The sequence below is a fragment of the Simochromis diagramma genome, unplaced genomic scaffold (assembly GCF_900408965.1).
Source record: "Simochromis diagramma unplaced genomic scaffold, fSimDia1.1 OVJJ01000333.1, whole genome shotgun sequence".
NCBI classification, from domain to species: domain Eukaryota; kingdom Metazoa; phylum Chordata; class Actinopteri; order Cichliformes; family Cichlidae; genus Simochromis; species Simochromis diagramma.
This window is the reverse complement of record NW_024386765.1, coordinates 1,005,391-1,025,514: the sequence shown is the minus strand read 5'-3', so window position 1 is coordinate 1,025,514 and position 20,124 is coordinate 1,005,391. Positions and strand designations below refer to the sequence as shown.

General features: G+C 41.2%; 1 protein-coding gene and 1 pseudogene across 5 annotated transcripts; both read left to right on the top strand.

Moving 5' to 3' along the window:
• The first annotated feature begins 4,359 nt into the window (after positions 1-4,359).
• On the top strand, positions 4,360-5,994 carry LOC120735210 (annotated as a pseudogene).
• A 6,990-nt stretch (positions 5,995-12,984) lies between these two features.
• LOC120735497 lies at positions 12,985-16,255 on the top strand. Of its 5 annotated transcripts, XM_040034885.1 has the most exons (5): positions 12,985-13,242; positions 13,322-13,488; positions 14,129-14,284; positions 15,072-15,164; positions 15,651-16,251. In XM_040034885.1, the coding sequence occupies exons 2-5, from the start codon at positions 13,387-13,389 to the stop codon at positions 15,975-15,977; spliced, it is 678 nt and encodes a 225-aa protein (XP_039890819.1). In that variant the 5' UTR covers positions 12,985-13,242; positions 13,322-13,386; the 3' UTR covers positions 15,978-16,251. The 5 variants fall into 5 exon arrangements, with proteins under 5 accessions (XP_039890819.1, XP_039890825.1, XP_039890822.1 ...); XM_040034891.1 differs by lacking the exon at positions 15,072-15,164 and having other exon boundaries at positions 15,651-16,255; XM_040034888.1 differs by having other exon boundaries at positions 12,985-13,488.
• The last annotated feature ends 3,869 nt before the right edge of the window (positions 16,256-20,124 follow it).

Sequence of the window (20,124 nt, the reverse complement as noted above, 5' to 3'; positions counted from 1 at the left end):
GAGAGTCCCAGATGAGGGCTCACTCAGCAGCCGCGGAGCAGAAGCCAGGGGGAGTTGCAGTGACGCGCCCGTGAGCTCCGCCGGCAGCCAGCTGTGCCTGAGTGACCGAGCACCAGGCGAGAGGCCGGGGGCCCCCACCTCCGAAGTGGCCCGAGCGAGCCCCAGGCTCCAGGCCCATAAGCAGCCGCCAAGGAGTGAGCCGGTGTGTACCTGGACGCCCATCCCCAGACACAAAGAACCACCAACGCACCGATGTCTGAGGGAGTCCGCCACTGGCAGGGGAAGTGGTGGTGGGTGGAGATAGGCCTCCATACCTTGGAGGGCCTGAGATGTCCCCAGAGAGGTGGCGTCTGACACCCAACCTGACATATAGACACAGACATACAGGCACGCACAGACACAAACATCCATTCCCACCCTCATGCTCTCATATGCACTCACTCCACACTCAACCAACGTGGAGACAGACATAAAGAGACGCTGTACACACGATCACACTCCCCAAGCGTACTCTAAGCCCCGGGTCTAGGTACCCTTGCCCCTGGAGGGGGGGAACTGCACCCAGACCCAGGTGGTGTTACCCTTTTCCCTGCGGTGGGGAGAAGCAGACCGCCCCGACTCCGCAGCAGCAGGGAGGCCCCACACTCCAGACCGCAGTCGGACGGCCAACTCCTCCTCCTAGCCCCCCCCTCCAGCAGGCCACAGAGAACGGGGGGTGAGAGAAGACTCTAAACCTCCCTCCACCCGCTCATTGTAGCGTTGATGCATGTGTGTTCTAAGGTGCATTTAAAACCCAGGAGGGCTTGGAGCTACCTGCCAGAGAGCAGCAGGTAAGCGCATGGTCCCTCCTGCTAGCCCTCAATGTCTACATGTATTTAAAATTGAGAGGTGGGCAATGACGCCAGGGGTGAGGTGTACACCCTGATGGTCTTTTGGAATCCGTGTAGCGTGCCCACCCCCAAGATCCTATGTATGTGTAATGAGAGTGGTGAGTAATGTGAATGTCTAGGTTGTGGGATAAAATTGAGGCAGAGGCAGCCAGAAGGGGACGGGGGACGGGGGGGTAGCCTCCTCTGCACCCTGGTGACATACCCCTACTCCAAGGCCCTGCATGTGTGGGTGGTTGTGGTGGAGCGGGAAGAGGGAGGCAGCTGGAGATGGGGAGGGAAGGAAGGGAGGGGCAAGTGACCCCTCCTTGGGGCCAGCTCCCCCGCTGACCCCAGTAGGCACCCCCATACTCCGCGACCCGACAGGGAAAGGGGGCCCAGGCCCATCCAGACCGGGGCCCAGTGCAGCAGCGCCGCCCGGCCCCACAGAGCCCGGGACAGTCCACCCAACCCCACCACAGAGAAAACTGCACCCACCCCACCATCCACTCATCTTCCAGACTACATAAGACAATAAACACCCAGGCTGAGATCTTCCTCCACCTCTCCTGTATCTCCCCCTCCTGCAGAGAGTTCCTGAGGAGAGGAAAGCTCCTGCAAGATGTGACAACCTCCCTCACCAGTTGAAGAGCCCCCCCAGGTGGCTCGACGCACCGGCGGCACCCTGCGCCAGGGCTGGGCCCCCATGCACCCACCCGCCCACAACCCCGGCAACACACCAACCAGGACCCAAGCCCCCGAGGCCCGGCCCGAGCCCCAGCCCAGAGACAGAGCGCCCCCAGAACCTCACGCCCATCCCGGACCCACCCAGGGGCAGCCAGGCTACAAGGTCAGTAACCCACGTCCGTCAGCACAGACCCTCCCCTAGCCCCGCTGCACGCAACCGCGAGGAAACAGTCACCTGAGAGCCAAAAGAGCCCCCAACCGGACATGACCGCTACCCCCGGGTTGAGCCCCCCAAGGAAGATGCCTCCGGGGAACCCCCCGACGCCCTAAGCCTGTCCCTACCCCCACACCAATCACAACAGTGAAGGCGGGACCAAACTATGACCCCCCCCCGCCACTAGGTGATGGAGCTGATCAAAGGAGCCCAGAGCAATTGATTTGATGTGGTTAGGATAAAATTGAGGCAGATCTAATCTAATCTAATCTAATAGAATCTAATAGATAATTTCTATATTGGTTAGAATTAAGATTGTTTTTATTTTTCCAGTTCATGAGGACTGTTTTCTTGGCTATGCATAGGGCAGTGAAAACCATATGGGCTATATTCTTTTGAAGTGACATTATCTAAGCTGCCCAACAAACACACTAAGGGGGAAGTTGGAATGTTACATTTCAGACACTTTGATAAGTCGTCACATATCTCACGCCAAAACTTCTGAACTGGTGGACAGAACCAAAGAGCGTGGATATAATTGCCGGTGAATTGGTTTGGCAGTGTGAGCAGTTGTTGGTAGACGTAAAGCCCATCTTGAACATCCGATGACCCGTATAGTGCATTCTGTGTAATTTGTATTGAATGAATTGAAGACTGGGATTTCTAATTAGATGAAAGGTTTTTAAGCAAGTCTGAGACCAGAAGTTTTGGTCTAAGTTAACTGATAAATCCGCTTCCCATTTTGCAATAGGAAGTGATATTGATTCATCTGATTTAGAAAACATTCTGTATATTTGGATAGTAATTTGGGGGGTTTAAGAGTAAGAAATTGAACCACACTTGGTGGTGTTTGTAGTTCAACTTGACCCGGTTTAAATTTCTTTTTTACTATGGATTTAATTTGTTGGTATTCTAAAAATCTTTACCTGCTGAAATAAAGTGTCAAGAATGCAGTTTAGCAAAAAGACCAAGACCCCCCATGCTTAATAACTGCAGAGATAAAAGAGCATCATATTTTACCTACGAGAGTGGACGAAATTATCTAAATTGTTGCTGTATGACAATAAAAAGTGAAAATGTCTATCTTAGTGTGCCACTTTTTATTAATTAGCAGGTAGCACTTTTGTAACCGTCTTCTTAAACATTAATACAAAGATAGCACCCATTAGTCGATACCAAAGGATACAAGTGTTACACCTTAAGAATCTACTTACCCAACCCACCTCTCTGTGCGTGATTTTTTTAAATGCTGTTCATTTACATGACAAAAATATTTTTTCACTTTATTCAAGCAAGCGGAAATTTGGACAATCTCAATCTCAAGCTAAATTTGTAACACCTACAGCATATCTGAAGGTGGAGTTAGCCATGTACTTATGTAACACTCCCTTATATAAAGCTGGCTGCTCTTCAGTTGATAGCATTCAGCTATCACAGCTCCAATCACTAAGCTCTAAACATCTGCCAGAATCCATTTACCAGGTGAGTATTTTACATTTTATTTCAGAATAATTTCAGAATCTCACCGTATTGTGAAGGTTAACATATCTTTAAAATGTAATTCTTAAAACCCCCAGAAATCACTATGTGTTTCTTTCTTCGTTTTATTGCAACCTAAACGCATAATTTTGTGGTTTTTGATTTGTTTTTTGGTTTTTTGACAATGGAAACTGTTGTTTAAATTCTTTAAACCTTGCCACAATCAGATGCAGGTCAATTACCTGTTCATGAACATTTTTCAAAATCCTTGTGCAAGCCACTATTTCATATATATTGTTAAAATGAAGATCCCAGATATTTTAAAAGCTGATCTAATTATGATATTTGTACTGAACACTACACATTTTTAATGCTGTATCTAAAACATTCTCCTGCCTCTACCATAAAACAGTTGAAGCAGTCTTTCAATCTAACCTTCATATTTAGAGAAAAGCTACAAACATGTAGTTATGCTATGAGAGAAAGGTTTTGAGCGTGTGAAGAGAAAACACTGTATTGTGTTTTTTTTTAAATATCTTGTAGTTATCTGTGTTTTTTGCCTCTTTCCCTCCCATCTGACAGCTGTAGATAGGCTACAGTTAGACATGTGGTCAAAAAATGGATTATTATTAGAATAATCACTCTTTCAGGTTTGAATCCTGTGAGTTAAACACAGGATGAAGAAGGCTCATCATTGATGTGGATGCTGGGGTGGATGATGCTATTGCCATCATGATGGCCCTCTCCACACCTGATGTGGAAGTTTTGGGGATCAACCTGCTGCTATGGCAACACGTCTGTGGAGAATGTCCTCAGAAATGTCCTTCGTGTCCTGAAAGTCTGTCGACAGGCTGGACGTAAGTTTGTGTCACGCTGTAAGAGAGCCCTTCTACACGAATATGTTCGTAGATATGTTCTTACATCCGCGTATAATATCATACAGATTCCAGTGTACCGTGGCTGCTCAAAGCCTTTGGTGGACCATGAAAACCATGCAGATAATTTCTTTGGATCAGACGGGTTTGGGGACGTTCCTAGATCCACACGGCACCAAGCCTGGATCTGGTGCAGCAGAAAAAGCCAAACAGGCCATTTGTTGACCTTGTGAACGCAATGATAAAGAAGGTGAGTGTCTGCACCATTAAGCTTCTTACATGAATGAAAATTTGAGAGCCTCATTTTCCTGTGATATGTGTACACCTAAGAACGGCCACCCCAAACAGTTTAATTCTCAATTCATTCTAAACACATTATCAATAATAATTCTTTTAAAAACTTGATGCATATATATTAAGAATTTTTCACGGAACATTATTATTTTACAACTGGGGTTTGTTTTCAGGCTCAAAGGTTTGGTTAGGGGTGCAATAAAAATCATCATTCAACTCTGTCTTCCTGACCTTCAGGTGATCCTCATATCCACTGCCCCCCTCATGAACCTGGCTGCAGCAGTGCAGTTGGACCCTTCCTTGCCTAAAAAGCTTAAGGCGCTCTACATCATGGGGGGAACCATTGAAGGTGGTCTCCTCACAGAGTTTTCCTCTGTCTCTCATTATCCATTCGTGATTTTAGTCTTATAAATATCTGATATATATGAGAATGAGTGTGTGACTGTGCTTGTTTCTGTGTGCAGCCAGGGGTAACATCACAATATGTGGAGAGTTTAACTTTGTGTGTGACCCAGAGGCTGCTTAACATCGTGTTGGACCGCTACACATGCCCAACCTACATCGCTACCTGGGGAGTTCACCTGCTGGAACTGCCTGCCATGGGTGAGGAGGGAAACAAGCTGAACGAGGGCTTCAGTTCTGTTCCAATGAATAATGTCTGAACAGTTTTAAAGTTTGAAAGGATCTCTGCTAACACTGAGTTTGTGTATAAAGTGGTATTTGAAAATATCTTACAGTCTTTTTTTCCCTTAGTCTTTCTGTGACACCTGGTTAGCTGTACATACTGAAAAATCTGACTTTGTGGAAAAGATTTTACGCATCTCAAGACAGGTAAGAGTGTATTAATTGACACAAAGCATCAAGCATTTAAGTCTTAAGTCCTCACTTTGTACAAGAAAATAAGCTCCAGTAGCAATGAATTTTATCCATCTTCAGTATTGTGTAAATATGCTCGCAGCCCTTTTGCTTAAATCTTGGTGCCCCACTGGTGACAACTTACAGAATATTATAAGATGTCTAATTACCTCTGACATACTGTGTGAACAGAAGTGTGAACAGAAACATCAAGAATTTAATCCCTGTGACGCCTACGCCATGGCTGCAGCCATCAATGATGCAGTCATACCTAAGAGTGAAGAGGCGAGTGACTGCAACTTTTTTTGTCAGGTTACAATGTAAAACATCTTCGCTGAAATCATTGTTTAATGAATTCTTTTGTTACTCATTCAGGTTGCAGTGACGGTGGAGTTGCAGGGGATCTACAACTCGAGGCATGATGGTGCTGGACCGCGACGAGAAGCTGAAAAAAGAACACAAAGTCTTCATCATGAAGAACGTCGACTTGGAGAAGTTCAAGGAAATGTTGATTAATGCAGTCTAATGCAGTCAAAAAGAGTGATGCTGTACACTCTGAGACCTGATTGTTATGATTCATAACAACAAATAAAAACTTTTGTGTTTGCAGTCTCACAAACCATGTACAACATTCATTAAGAACCAGTTTGTCCAGATTGGTGTTGAAGAAGTTGACCAGTTCTCAACTATGTAGTAGTAAATAAAGTTAATGCTGTGACCCAAATGTATCTGCATAAATGATCAGTATTTATTCAGGTTTAGGTATATGCATTTGCAAAATAGTTTTATGTGTGGTCGAATTACTTTGTATTTGTGTGTGACTGAAGCGCATGCTAGTGAGTCCTCAAAAGTTACACACAAATGACTGCACACACATTTGTAAACCTTAGTTTATACTTGTGGATTATATTGTACACATTTGTCACGTTTTTGAGACATATTGCTCTCCATATGAGATGGTACTACCACCACATTACTTATATCTTTATGTACATTTACAATGTAAACACAAAATATAATAAGAGACAAACTGCAATAAGTACAGATTTTTATTTGTCTGCATACATACAAATAAACACAGCAAAATAAATTTACAGTAAATGAAAAAAGGACTAGGAGCTCATGTGACGTAAGGGGTTTTGCAAGGCCAAAATTGCCCAAGATCATAACCCACCAACCTTAACTCCTCATCAATGAACCCTAACCCCTAGCCCATTAAACTTAACACGTTAACAGGCCACAGGCTATCAGCTTGATGTCCTGTGCAAATCTGACAGGACAAAATGTCAGACTTTTGAAGCAAATGCAAGATAAAGTGACTGAAATGAACCAGGAAATGAAATTGGTACTTTTGCATTGTCTTATACATCAAGAGGTACTATGTGAGTCAGCGTTAAAAATGACCCGTGTTTTGATGTTGTAACTAAAATAGTTAACATCATCGGAGTATGACTGCAGAATCAGAGCCAACTCCATGTACAGAATTCAATCACAGAATTGGAACAAACATTGTAATTGTTGAAGTTTAACAAATCCAGACACAGATCGACTCTTGATATGATGATCACCTGTCTGCTGGCCTCCACATTTCCACTTCAGACCCTGAACCTAACTTTGAAGCACTCATATAAGTACACAACGGACTGGATTTCTGTCACTTATTTTCTTATCAGATGATCTTCTTATCTATTTGAGTGAGCGACTATCAAGGAACCAGATCTCACTTGCTCAAAGCAATAATTATTTGAGAAGTTCATTCACACACCCCTGTTCTCTGCTGGCCATCGGGGCGGGGGGACTGGGAGGAGGTGTTGGCCATTCGATTGGGATCTGGGATGCGGGGCCTCTCTGCTGCTGCGGAACCTGTGGAGGTCTGCTTGCCTCCACCCCGGGGGAAAGGGTAACATCTCCTGGGCCTAGGTACCATTTCCCCCTCTAGGGGCGAGGGTACCTGGACCCAGGGTATAGAGTTTGTATGGGGAGTGTGATTGTGTGTACAGTGTCCATGTATGTCTATCCCTACGTTGGGTGAGTGCTGAGCATTTGTATATGTGTGCATGAGAGTGGGAATGCATGTTTGTGTCTGTGTGCCTGTTTGTCTGTGTCTATATGTCAGGTCGGGTCTTACACTCCACCTCTCTTGGAACTCCCAGGCCCTCCAAAGTGTGGAGGCCTATCTCCCCTCACCACACTCCCTGCCGGTGACTGATGCCCTCAGGGGTCGGTGCGTTGGTGGTTCTTGGTGTCCGGGGCTGGGCGCTCAGGTATGTACCAGCTCACTCCCGGTAACTACTTGGCGGGGCCTGGCCCCTGTTGCTCGGTCAGGCCTCTTCCGGGACAAAGGGGGCCCTCGGGCCTCCGGCCTCTGGGCCTGCAGCTCGGTTCACTCTGGCACAGCTGGCTGCCGGCAGAGCTGGCGGGCACGCCAGTGCAGCCCCCTCTGGCTTCTCCTCCGTGGCTACTGGGTGAGCCCTCATCTGGGGCTCTCCTCAGCTCTTCCCAGGAGGGTGGCACGGATGCCCCTCCGGTGGTCCTCCTTGGGCTCTCGCACTCTGGGGCCTCTGGATGTCTGGAGCCTGGATCTCCTCCATGCCTGCTTCATGCCCTGGGGGACGGGGCTATGGCTCTCTACATCCGCTTGCAGACCATTATATGGGGAAACCTTTTGAATACAAAAGGCTGATCCACACAGGTGTGCACACGGGTGTTCACTGTTCATAGACATAAACTACACCTCTATTGGCTGCTACTTCCAAGCACACTGTGCGCTGTCGGTCCTGCTTGCTACACAACAACATTCAATATTTAGTATTTACTGCTGTTTACACTTAGCTAGATTAACGTGATGGTGTTGTGTTTAGTATGTTGCTCTGTTTTTTTTGCTTGTTTTCTCTTCTTTTTCTCTCAACAGGTGATCCAGGAGATTTTTTTTCCTCTTCTTTCTCTTTTTAAGTGCCCATTCTCACTGCCCCTCTTCCCTTCTGTTTTTCTTTTCCTTCATCTTTATTTCTCCCTTTTCTATCCCTTAGTCATGTCTGTCCCGTCTGTAACAACCGAAAATAAAATAAAATAAATAATAACAACAAAGTCGATCAAAGGGACCAATACAGCAAGGCCGTGATGATCCATTTGGCAAAGTAAATCCATTGGTATCCTTGTTGGTCTTCAGGCAACAATTCTGACGGCTAAAGAACCAAATGGGACAGGCAAAAAAAAAAAAAGAATAGTTCATTTTTATGCATGGATTTTACTCTGTGGCATGAAATGTGTAAATTAAAGCTACATAAATCTTTCTGTTTTTAGTTATTAAAAGGTTTAATGATTGAACTCCAGTGATCAGACAGTTCACTTAAACAGCACTCAGCCACCTTTTAAATTACTAAATGTGGTCCCACACTTTACAATAACACAGAGTTATTTCATTTTTGAATTAAATCATATACGTGTAAGCAAAAATAAAGCTTTTCTTAAGTCTTCCTCAAAATCGTATGAACCGGTCTTTATGTTTGGTTACTTTCCACCAAAATATCCTCATGCAAACATGTCAAGCAAGATGTTAGCAAACACAGGTGTATTGTCAACTGTGAGTGGCAAAATATACTGCAGGATTACCTTTCACACCTGCTGAATCAAGTGTCAAGAATGCAGTTTGGAACAGCCTGTAATAATAATGAGTTAACATTTTCACAAACATGCTTCAGCCCTGCAGCGGTTTGTGTTGAACAACAGTTTGTAGGAACTGTCGTTGAGATGCCAACCATTGACAGACACGTACAACCTGATCCTCAAGTTCACTCTTGCTTCTCATAAGAGTAAGAAATAGAACCCTATTAAAATAGCATATTGTAGCAATAGCAGTAGCTTTTTGTTGAGTGTCCTCAGACTAAACTCCACTGCAGAGGTGAAAAAGTTACATTAAGGTTTTGGCAAATGAGGTGAACACAAACAAATTCTGTGGTGATCAAATGAAGTCTGTCTTTACGTAGGAATGAGTTCAGTGTCCAATATTTCAGCAGTTCAGCAGCCTGATGGCTTGTGAAACTTTCCCAGAATCTGCCGGTGCAGGTCCAGATGCTCTTGTACCTTCTGTGTGACAGCTGGAGCGTGAAGGATGTCTGGCCAGGATCAGAGAGGATCCTCTGGGCCTTCCTTCTAAAGCGCTGTCTGTAGACGTCTTGGATTGCTGGCAGTTCAGACCTGGTGATTGTTGTGCTTCTCTGACCCCCCTCCTTAAAGCTTTGCAGACCAGAGCATTACAATTGCCATACAGGGTTACCAGACAGGCAGACAGAATACTCTCGATAGAGTGGCGTATCATGCTAATGAAAGATGCCCTAATATATTTATATACGCTCTTCAACAATGAACTTAAAAGTTGAATGAAACAATGATATATGTAATGCTGTCTGCACCCCATGTTTTGTGTTCTTATCTTTATAATATAACCAAGTTTTTTTCTATCTAAATGAAGTGTAGTTGTTTTTCAAGTACCAAAGTGCCACAGTCCTCTTAAAACCATCAACATCTTCGTCCTTTCTGTTTTTAAACTCAGTTATTGTTAAATGCACCTGGGGAAAATCTGACAGCAGGAAGTTTGAATATTGCTGCTCCTGCATAAGATCACTGTAAACAAAGAAGAATGTACCAAAGCTTTGAGGATAGTGGCCATGGATAAACATTGGCAACAACAACTTGTTAGTCGGTATGTTGAAGTTTGGGTTTCTCTGGATCTCTAATCAGATGATCTTTTTATCTGTGTAAGCGAGTGACTGCCAAGAACCAAGACCTCAGACGCTCAAAGCGCACGTTCTACCAAGATAAGAAGAAAAAAATTTAACTGCTGTGGCTCAGGAACAAGTCAAAATTCAGCTGCATAAGGAGATGCTGATGTGCAGATTCCCAAACTTCGTGATGAGTCTGGATGGAATTATAATGTTGAAAGTTGAGCTGTAGTCAATAAACAGCATCCACACATGTGTTGTTATGGTCCCGGTGGGAGAGCTAGGGTTGCCAACTATCTCATTTTAGCCTGGAGGTCTTGTATGATGAGCAAAAATTGGTTCCCTTAGTCGACCTTAAATCTCTGTATATTTACATTGTACCCAGCTGGTTGCGCATTGTGCTTCTGGCATGCCAGAGTGTCCCTTATTTGATAGTTAAAAAGTTCATTGTGAATCTATTTTGCCTGTATGAAAACTGAAAAGGATCAAGTGTAGCAGGCAGTGAAGATGTGAATAACGATAGAGATGAGTGCTACTGGGTGACAGTCATTCAGTTAGCTCACATTAGGTTTCTTTGGGACAGGGATGATGGCCGTCCTCTTAAAGTATGAGAAGACTACAGACAAAAACAGGGAGAGGTTGAAGATGTCTGTGAAGACAGCTACCACTTCATGTGTACATGCTTTGAGAGCACGACCTGGGATGTTATCTGGTCGGGGAGCTTTCCGTGTGTTTACCTTTTAAAAGTATTTACACACATCTGACTGAGGGATCTGAAAAGGACAGCTGTCCTCCTCTGACAGAAATATAAGTGGACAGCAGACTGGATTTCTGTCAATTAACAAGAAAAAACCTGCAGATAAAATAATTAAACTAAAAGCAAAATGGCAATGTCACTTTACAAACAAGTACAAACTTTTACATCAACAGTTCATCTGTTGGTATACCTGTGTTGAAGTTTCAGTTTCTCGGGATGTCTTATCAAATAATCTTCATATCTGTTTGACTGAGTGACTGTCAAAGAACCAGATGTCACTTTCTTAAAGCTCAAATTATGTGAGAAGTTCATTTTTATGCATGGATTTTACTCTGTGGCATGAAATGTGTAAATTAAAGCTACATAAATCTTTTTGTTTTTAGTTATTAGAAGGTTTAATGATTGAACTCCTGTGAGCAGACTGTTCACTTAAACAGCACTCAGCCACCTTTTAAATTAATAAATCTGATCCCACACTTTACAATGACACCAAGTTATTTCATCTTTAAATAAATCATATACGTGTAAGCAAACAATAAAAAGGGAAAGTGTTCCTCAAAACTGTTTTTTTATGTCCAGCCAAAATCTCCTCATGCAAACATGTAAAAACTCAGGTTCTGGTGGAGCAGTCGCTTGCTTTATAATGGCGAAAAAATAACATTAAATTTAAAAATAAATAAAAAAATACTTAAAAAGCTTTTCTTAAATATAATCCAATTAGCTGACTTCTTAAAAAACACATAATGTCCTAGCAGAAAATTATCAATGTATTTTCCTTTTTTAATTCATTCATTCATTTGCTTATATTTACACTGTACCGTGGCAGCAAGATGTTAGCAAACACAGGTGTATTGTCAAGTGTGAGTGGCCAAATATGCTGCAGGATTACCTTTCACACCTTCCCGAATCAAGTGTCAAGAATGCAGTTTGGCACAGCCTGTAATACTAATGCGTTAACACACTTTTTAACAGTCCCACTTCAGCCCTGGAAGAAGTGTCTTTGGGATGCCAACCACCAACAGACACGTCCAACCTGATCCTCAAGTTAACTCTTGCTTCTCATAGGAGTAGGAAATGGCCCCCTATTACAATAGCACCTTTTTGTTGAGTGTCCGCAGACTAAACTCCACTGCAGAGGTGAAAGAGCTAAATCGAGGTTTTTGCTAATGATGTAACCACACAAGTTCTGTGGTGATCAAATGAACATAAAGTCTGACTTTATGTCGGGGTGAGCCTCTTTCATTAAGACACGTGCACCTGTTTTAGCACACTCTAAGAAATGAAACATGGGCTTTTTAAAAATTAATTCTTAGTTTTATGTTCAATATACTTAAAATTGTTAATCTTATGGGTGTAATTAATATTTTTAAATTTGATTTAATTAATTCTATACCGTTTTAATGTTAAATAATATTGATATTTCCAATTTATTGAACACATTTAATTAAATCCAAAGAGCCCTTTCCACATCCTTTCTGAGCATGCGCAGAGAATGAAAAAAAATCTTCGCGCATACCATTGACCTTCTTCATCTACCAGTGTGCTTTGGCCACGTGTCTGGAAAGAGGGATTAATCACTAATGTACTTTGTGATAATATATGGCGTATATTTTTCCGGTAAATATGTGGGCAGTATGTGTTCTGTAGGTTGTAGCATTTTGCTAGCATTGGAAACATTCATTTGCATATTCGACGTTACTGCACATCTGAATATTGTCCCATCTGCGTTTAAAATTTCATTCGAACTCCGAATAGCACACTTATTTTATTTGTTTTATTGCACTATCAAGTTAGGAGAACGTTAGCCGAACAAGAATTGGAATACATGTGCAGTGATTGTTGAGGAGTCCATACTCGTCTGTTTCACTGAAGAGAACCGCTAGCTGCGTTTGTTTTACTTTTTCGCGATGACGTCACGGGCGTCAAACACGCTCCCCGTGCTTACGAGCGCGAGTGAGCGTCCGGGTGATGTGGACGTCGTAGGAAACGCTCGCTCGCACCCGAGCATTTTGTGGCATGTTTTGACCTATTTTGGGCCATTTTCGTGTTGCTTGGGGGGGTGAACTCTGAATGACCTATTAAATAAAAGTGTAATATCTTTGACACCTAGCGATACAAACGATGATTTTACCAGCACAACCCGACACAAACGGAGCACTAACCACCCAGTATACTTGATTTTATATTTGGGGGCAAGTGGGTCACGTTCACAGACTGGGCTGCTCCGGTTATATAATGGTAAACGTGCTCACAGGAACAGATTTATGAAATGAGTAATAGAAATTTTGGAGCATTTGAAATTTAACTTGTATTATTAATACATTTTAAAAGAAACAGGAGTGTTCTTAAGTTTAGACCATCTCTGTGCTACCCCTTTGCATGTGTCTCACTGTACACGATTCATTTTTTCTGGTTTTCTTTTTCTCTCAGGTTGCTGGTTGTGGAATTTGGAGCTGCGGAGATTTGAGCTGTGCTCCAAAAGTGCATGTTGAAGGTACCTAATGCTTTCATATTATTTACTTTTTCCTTAATACGCAATTTTAGATTTTGAACTCTCTTATTTGGTCTTTTAGGTTATGAATGTGGTGTTGTAAGCTTTGCTCTTTAAACAAACAACGATCAAATAATCAAAACAAAGATGGATAAGACATTTGCACACAGAAGAAGAGAGGTGATTGAAGAGATGCCATTCATCGCAGAGTTCAAGAGCAGATGGCCGGCCCTCTTCAAAGTACCTGAGGTATGAGTTTGAGTCTTGGTTAAAAACTGGCCGTGAACAGAAAAGCACTGCTACAAAGCTGATGTCACCGAGCTGATGTCTTTTCAGCTTCATTTATTTATTTATTTATTTATTTATTTATTGTCATTGTCAGAGAACAATGAAATTGCATTTGGGGCTTCCGTACAACCCGGAAATAAGTGCAGCTAAATTGTGTTGTGAGAAGGGCAGCTCCAATAGAATGAAAAATTTTGGGAAAACAGGACGTTGCTAACATGATACACGTCAGTTTCCTTTTACAACTAAAGTGCAAAATTTGTGCATTTTGTGATTTTTTTCATTTTATTTTATTTTTTATACTGCATGGGTGAGGCACTCTTTTGCAGCCACCTGATTCTGCCGGTCCATCTATAAATGTTTTGGGTGGCATGTTGGATTAACTTATGTCGATTTAAAAATCTTTTTTTTTTCCTTTTTTGTAATCGTAATTGATTTTGCACATTCCCATCTGATTAATCGATCCCCCCCCTTTTTTTTTTTTTCCTTTAAATCAAACCTGGACAGCACCAGAACTTTTTGTCTGGGATTAGATCAGGTTTGGTCTGGATTTAGTCCCGTTTTGAGCTGAACTATTTAAAAAATTTATTTTTGAACTTTGTAGATCAATGCGGAGTTCACCCGAATCACCACAGTTCCACTGCTGTCCACATTCATGAGCAGTCTTGACCAGTACTCTGACCAGTTGATGAAGATTCTACGAAAAAAAGGAGGGGAAACAGCGCAGCGGATCACAGCAGCGTTGTCTGCAATTTCACAGGTATTCTGTCTTATTAAAATGTTCTGTAACTAATAGATTAGTTGCAGGTTGATCTCAGGTCTGGTTATTAACCTGTGTTTTTAACTTTCTTGGGTCATTTCATGCTTGTTCTCTCCTGCGTTATACTTTTCATCTCGCTTTTGGCTTATATTCTGGATTTGGTCCTGACACAAAGCAGAACTAAGTAACTCATGCCCCTAGAGGCCATAAGTGCCGCTGCTGGCATTGTAGCTTTTTTCTTTTCTTTTTTGTTACTCATTAATTGTCCAAAGGAATAATTAGCTACACTGAGAAAAGACAAAGGCAGACAACATTTCACATTTCGCCACAACTCAGTGACACAGTAGATTATTTTCACTCTTGGTATAAATACTGCAAATGTGGTGGTAGCCCGCATACCTCATATTAACGTGACAGTGTGTAGTTTTTGTTATTAATTTTTGGAAATCTCTATCAAAATGTTTTTGATTCCTTTGAACAGCACTCCTATGGAACAACACTTATCTTCCTTCTTTCGGGTGGTACACCACGCTAAAGCTGCATTTTCCACGACCCAATGTATCGCAATCAGTGTAATTGGACTCATAACTTATAATCTTTATGGGTATGAATTGGTAAGCTTCTCATTCTCTAACACAAAATACTACTTGCTTGCAAAAAGCATGTTTAAAATTTACTTAGAAACAATTATGAATTGGTTAAACAACAATAAAAATTGACTTAAGTTCTGTGGGGGTCTCTAAAAACTTCAAAAAAGTAATTGCGCTGCATGTGTTGTTTTGTTTAGAGTTCCCGAATCGAAGTGAAGCGTGAATGCATCCTTAAAGCTGTGATTATATACCTGAATGAGAACCCTGAAAATCTCATCAAAGAGTACATGGTAAGTTTATTTTTAAAGGGATATTCCACCCCTCAGTAAAATTTTGACTGTCATAATTCCCAGAGTTTTGTAAGTTGAAAAATGTATTTTCTAAACAGGCCCAGGCATTCTCCTGTTCTGGCAGCAATCAGTTTTCTTTAAATTAGCTTACAACAATAAAGTGCATGGGAAATACTAGGATTTTGTTTCCATTCACTTACATTGTTTTATGCGAAACTAAAGAAAATAACCCTGGTCAGCAGAATATTGATAATATTATTAATGCATACTCCTTCTGCCCTCTGTCCATGTTTCATGTATCTTCTTCTTGGTCTTTATTTGGTGATAGTCTTAAATCCACATTTTTCTTTGGTCTGTTCTCCTCAGTCTCATTCAGGGATATGTGTAATTAGGGTAGTGTGGACCATTTTAACTAAAATGGAGTGAATAGATAGATGATGCGATGACCAAAATACAACGGATTTAAAATATTTCTGTCCTTTTCAGGCTTTCAACGTGATGGAAGCTGAAGAGCTCGAGAGGATGGATTTGGGTGTTTATAAAATAATCCATGAAGGAGCACAGCCTGATGACTCCCTTGAAGATGTTGGCATCATTATCGAGAGATGCACCGTCTTGCAGGATCTTCACGATGTGGCGAGCGGGTGTGCACTTTTGTTTGGGCTAATTTACTGCCTCAATCTGAGTTACCCAAAGCCACGTCGCTACACATTTGAGTTCTTCCAGAAGGTGCTCATGGGACTGGAAGACAAAAAACTGTCTAACAAAATACAAGTGCTGAAGAACAAACTCTGCCAAAAGGAGACGCAATGACTCTTCTAGATCAAAATGTCCCCCAAAATAAGTGCTCTGTTTCACTGTTTAAAAGTTTATAAATTGTATATATGTTGATCCTTGTTTGTAAATATTTTGTCATAGCTTTTAATATTTAAGAGATTTACTGAATGCCTTTTTTTTTTTTTGGATTGTGGAAAAGAAAACATAATTCAGAAACTGAGTTTTTTGAACTGGGGACAAAATTACCCAGATGGATATTTTCTTGTTTCACAACATTTTCTTTAGTTTGAGTTGCTGTGGTAATTCTGCAGACTGTAGCCATTGCAGACCTACAACTGTACTACACTGCACTGTCACTTAGTTGAAACTGGAAAGTTGTTTCAGATGTTTACATTTTATTTTACACACTTCATTTAATGTTGCATTATGCAGTGTTGTTTCCCTGTTTAAGCTTTGCCTCATTGAAGGCTTTTGTTCAAGTTGTTAAAGCAACACAATGTATTTTGTATTTACACTTCATATTAGTTCTCGTGTACCAGGTTTCCATTGCAGGTCAAAGATCTTGAGTGTTATACATGTTAAAGTGTATGTGCAAACAAATGTGAAAAGGTTCTAAGGTTGTCACCTGTATTCAAGTTAAGTACTGGATTTTTGGTCTTAGCATTTAATTAAGAATATTTTGAGATTTGCTATATGCATTTTTTATTGTAAAATTTATTATATAATAGAAAACTTATAATTCTGAATCAGATTGTTGTAACTGGGGACTAAATCGTTTTTACCTTTTTGTGTCACTTAAATATTTTCTGTAATTGCATTATACAGTGATTTTTAAGTTGCTGCGGTAAATCTGCAGATCTGACTATAATCACAAGTTGTATTGAATTTGACATCTTACCGCATACTACAATGTCACTTTGTTGAAACTCGGAAAGTTGTTTCCAATGTTTAAATTTTGGTCATGCCCTCTAAGCATTTAATATTGCCTTATGCGGTGTTGTTCCCTGTAGAAGCTTTGCCTTGTCAAGGCTCACAGTAAATAAAGTTGTTGATGCAGCACCCTTTTTTTTGCATTTACACTTTATGTAAGCTTTGGCGTAAGAGTTTTCTATTGAAGTGCAAGGATCTTGAATGTTATAAATGGTAACGTGTGAGCAAGTGTAAAAAGGTTCTTGAGTTGTCACCTGTACTCTGTAGTTAAGTGTCAGACCTTTGCTGAAGACCTCTGAAAGGTCCAAACACCTAATTACAATGTATAGATGACAACTCAGGAACCTTTCTAGACTTGTTTTGTTGATACCTAAACATTTAGCATATAGATGAAACTATTCATTAAATCATAATTAATCAAATTAATTAGGTCCAAAACACAATCTAAATGGTGCCATTAAATTCAAATTAATATTGTCAATTGAACCTAAAGCAATACAGTTAATAAAATGAACAAAGTGTTTAAATTCTAATTAATGGTGTTAAATAGTAACAATGAAAGGAAAGCTGTTGCTTTTATACAACAATTTCACTTCTGATATACATCACCATTGAAATTGCAGATAACAACCATATTGATTTATGTTTAATTGACCAGGTTTTGTGGAAAAGATTGCCTTAACTTTGTCAATTAAATCCAACGTTTTATTTCTTAGAGTGCACAACTCTGTCTCTGGGGGAAGGTGTATCATGCTAATGAAAGATGTCATAATGTTTTTGTACATGCTCTTTAACAATGAACCTAAAAGTTGGATGAAACCACGATATTTGTATTGTAATCTGCACCTCATGTGTTGTGGTGGTACTTTTAAGTACCACATTAAGTACCAATGTGAAAGTTAGTGAAGTTAGTCCCCCTCAGTGTTGTCCATTGTCCAACATTTCAGCAGTTCAGTTCAGGCTAGCTCCGGGGCTTCCGCTGGAGGCGCGGGCAACCAGAGTTGACACTTCCCCATCGCTGGGCTGGGGCATGGGGCGCCGATGGTCCGAGTCGATTCCCTCTGCTGCTCGCGGGGGTGAGGTGAAGCGGGCGATGGGGGTATGTGGCAGGGCGTGTTCTGCGATGCCGCTGCAGGTTTGGTGGTGGTGGTGTGTACGGCTGCCAGCGGGAGAGCTGCAGCCGTTGAATGTACTGTTACAGCAACCGTGTGATTATTGTAAGAATTAATTATGAAAATGCCATCGGGTCTGCCGTGGTGGCGATCTTTTTTCTTTTTTTTTTAAATAATTTTTAATTTTTTAAGTGCATGCAAACCAGTAAACCAGTAAACCACAAACAAATACAAATACTATAATACAAAAAAAATCACAATTAAAATTCTCAACAACAAAAACAAAAAAATATATAGGCCTATAATTAATATGTAAACAACTTAACAACCCCCAAAGTGTCTAAGTCACGTGACGTGTCAGCGCTACACCGAGACATAAAAGTGGGGGAGAGGGAGCAAAGTGCTCTCCGCTGACACAGGAGCGGTGAGTCCAGCGACCTGGTTGTTTCGTTTTTGCCGAAAGCACAGCATAGCATACAAGCAGAACTCAAAGTAAAGAATCGATCTCACCAGGCTAGTATCGATCCGATACCGATGCCGACTTGGGATCGATACTATCATGTACACTGTAAAAACTGTGATTGGGGTTAATTAGAATCTAATAGGAGAGTAATAGTAATTATTACTCAGTAAAAACGTGTATGAGTAGTTTTAATCAAATCTAAGCAAAATTCAACAATTTTGAGATGTTCAGTTATTTAAATTTACACAGTTTTGTTTGGGGTAAATTCAGCAATGGTTTGTTGAGTAGATTTTAAAAAAAATGTTTGAGTACTAAAAAAATTTAAGAAATCTAATAGATTTAACTGATGAAAGCATTTTCATTTTAATCTTTGTACACTTCCGCCCATAATCCTTTGTGCCACGTGCAGGACACACGCGCTTCATGAGTGGACGTCTCCATTTTGTCAGAGGTAAGACTTCTTAATTTGTTCAAATATAAGACACGGTTTAAACAATAACGTATATCGGTTTTGAGTAAAGGTTTTAAACAGTATGATACGTCGAAATTTTATTAATCATCACTGTAATGATAGTATCGTATTTTTACACAAATGGCAGTTAGTGGACTGCTAGCACAAGGTCACTTTCCAAGCCTTCACGACTGTGTTACTGAACAGCTTTAACTAACCACATGTTTTTACCGTATTAAAAAATATCAACGGTATATTCCGATGAGTTTTAACGTCTTTCATCCACGTTTAAAAGTTCATGAAAAGGTTTTGCGCTCAGTTGTGAGTGATTTTGTCAGCCACAGTCAGTTTTTCGAACTCCAGTTTCCAATAATGGCGGCCGCTACTAAGTTTTAAAATTACTCTTAGTAATCTTTCTGGGTCACAAAATAAACTTTTAACATATTTTCAGGCGTGAAAGTAGCCGTGTAAACATCAAATATCTGCTCGGTTTATCAAGATATCGCATGTTTGCAAAAGTGCTTCGACGTTTTCGGAGCATCTGCTACCCACCAGCTCGAGCAAGCCGGGAGCTCGAGGGTCACTGAAGCCGCTGAGAACGGCACAACTCCCGGCACATCATTTTGTCAGCCACAGTCAGTTTTTCGAACTCCAGTTTCCAATAATGGCGGCCGCTACTAAGTTTTAAAATTACTCTTAGTAATCTTTCTGGGTCACAAAATAAACTTTTAACATATTTTCAGGCGTGAAAGTAGCCGTGTAAACATCAAATATCTGCTCGGTTTATCAAGATATCGCATGTTTGCAAAAGTGCTTCGACGTTTTCGGAGCATCTGCTACCCACCAGCTCGAGCAAGCCGGGAGCTCGAGGGTCACTGAAGCCGCTGAGAACGGCACAACTCCCGGCACATCATTTTCAGATCACCGCGGGGTTTCGCTACTCAGTTTAAACGTAATGTATAAGTCACTTAGACAACCTAAAAATGTCATTGTTTGGTTTTTTTTCAGTGTTTTATTTGTTCGTGAGTAAATCGGTTTGGCTGAGATTAATGATAATGTTGCTTTCCTTTCAGGTAATGGAAGATCCCTCAACTTAAATTCACCTGATCAGCATGTTGACTGTGCATTATAAAGTAAGTTGTGATAACATGTTATATTAAATTAAACTAATGGCTTTGAAATTGAAGCGGCATGAAATTACCAAGTTGACCCCACTTAATCTATCTT

Bases quoted from the DNA above. Each gene is read 5' to 3' on its own strand.
- LOC120735497 (XM_040034885.1), top strand. From the start codon at position 13,387: ATGGATAAGACATTTGCACACAGAAGAAGAGAGGTGATTGAAGAGATG. The intron at 14,285-15,071 runs GTATTCTGTCTT...TGTTTTGTTTAG, and splicing joins CGTTGTCTGCAATTTCACAG to AGTTCCCGAATCGAAGTGAA. The intron at 15,165-15,650 runs GTAAGTTTATTT...TGTCCTTTTCAG, and splicing joins ATCTCATCAAAGAGTACATG to GCTTTCAACGTGATGGAAGC.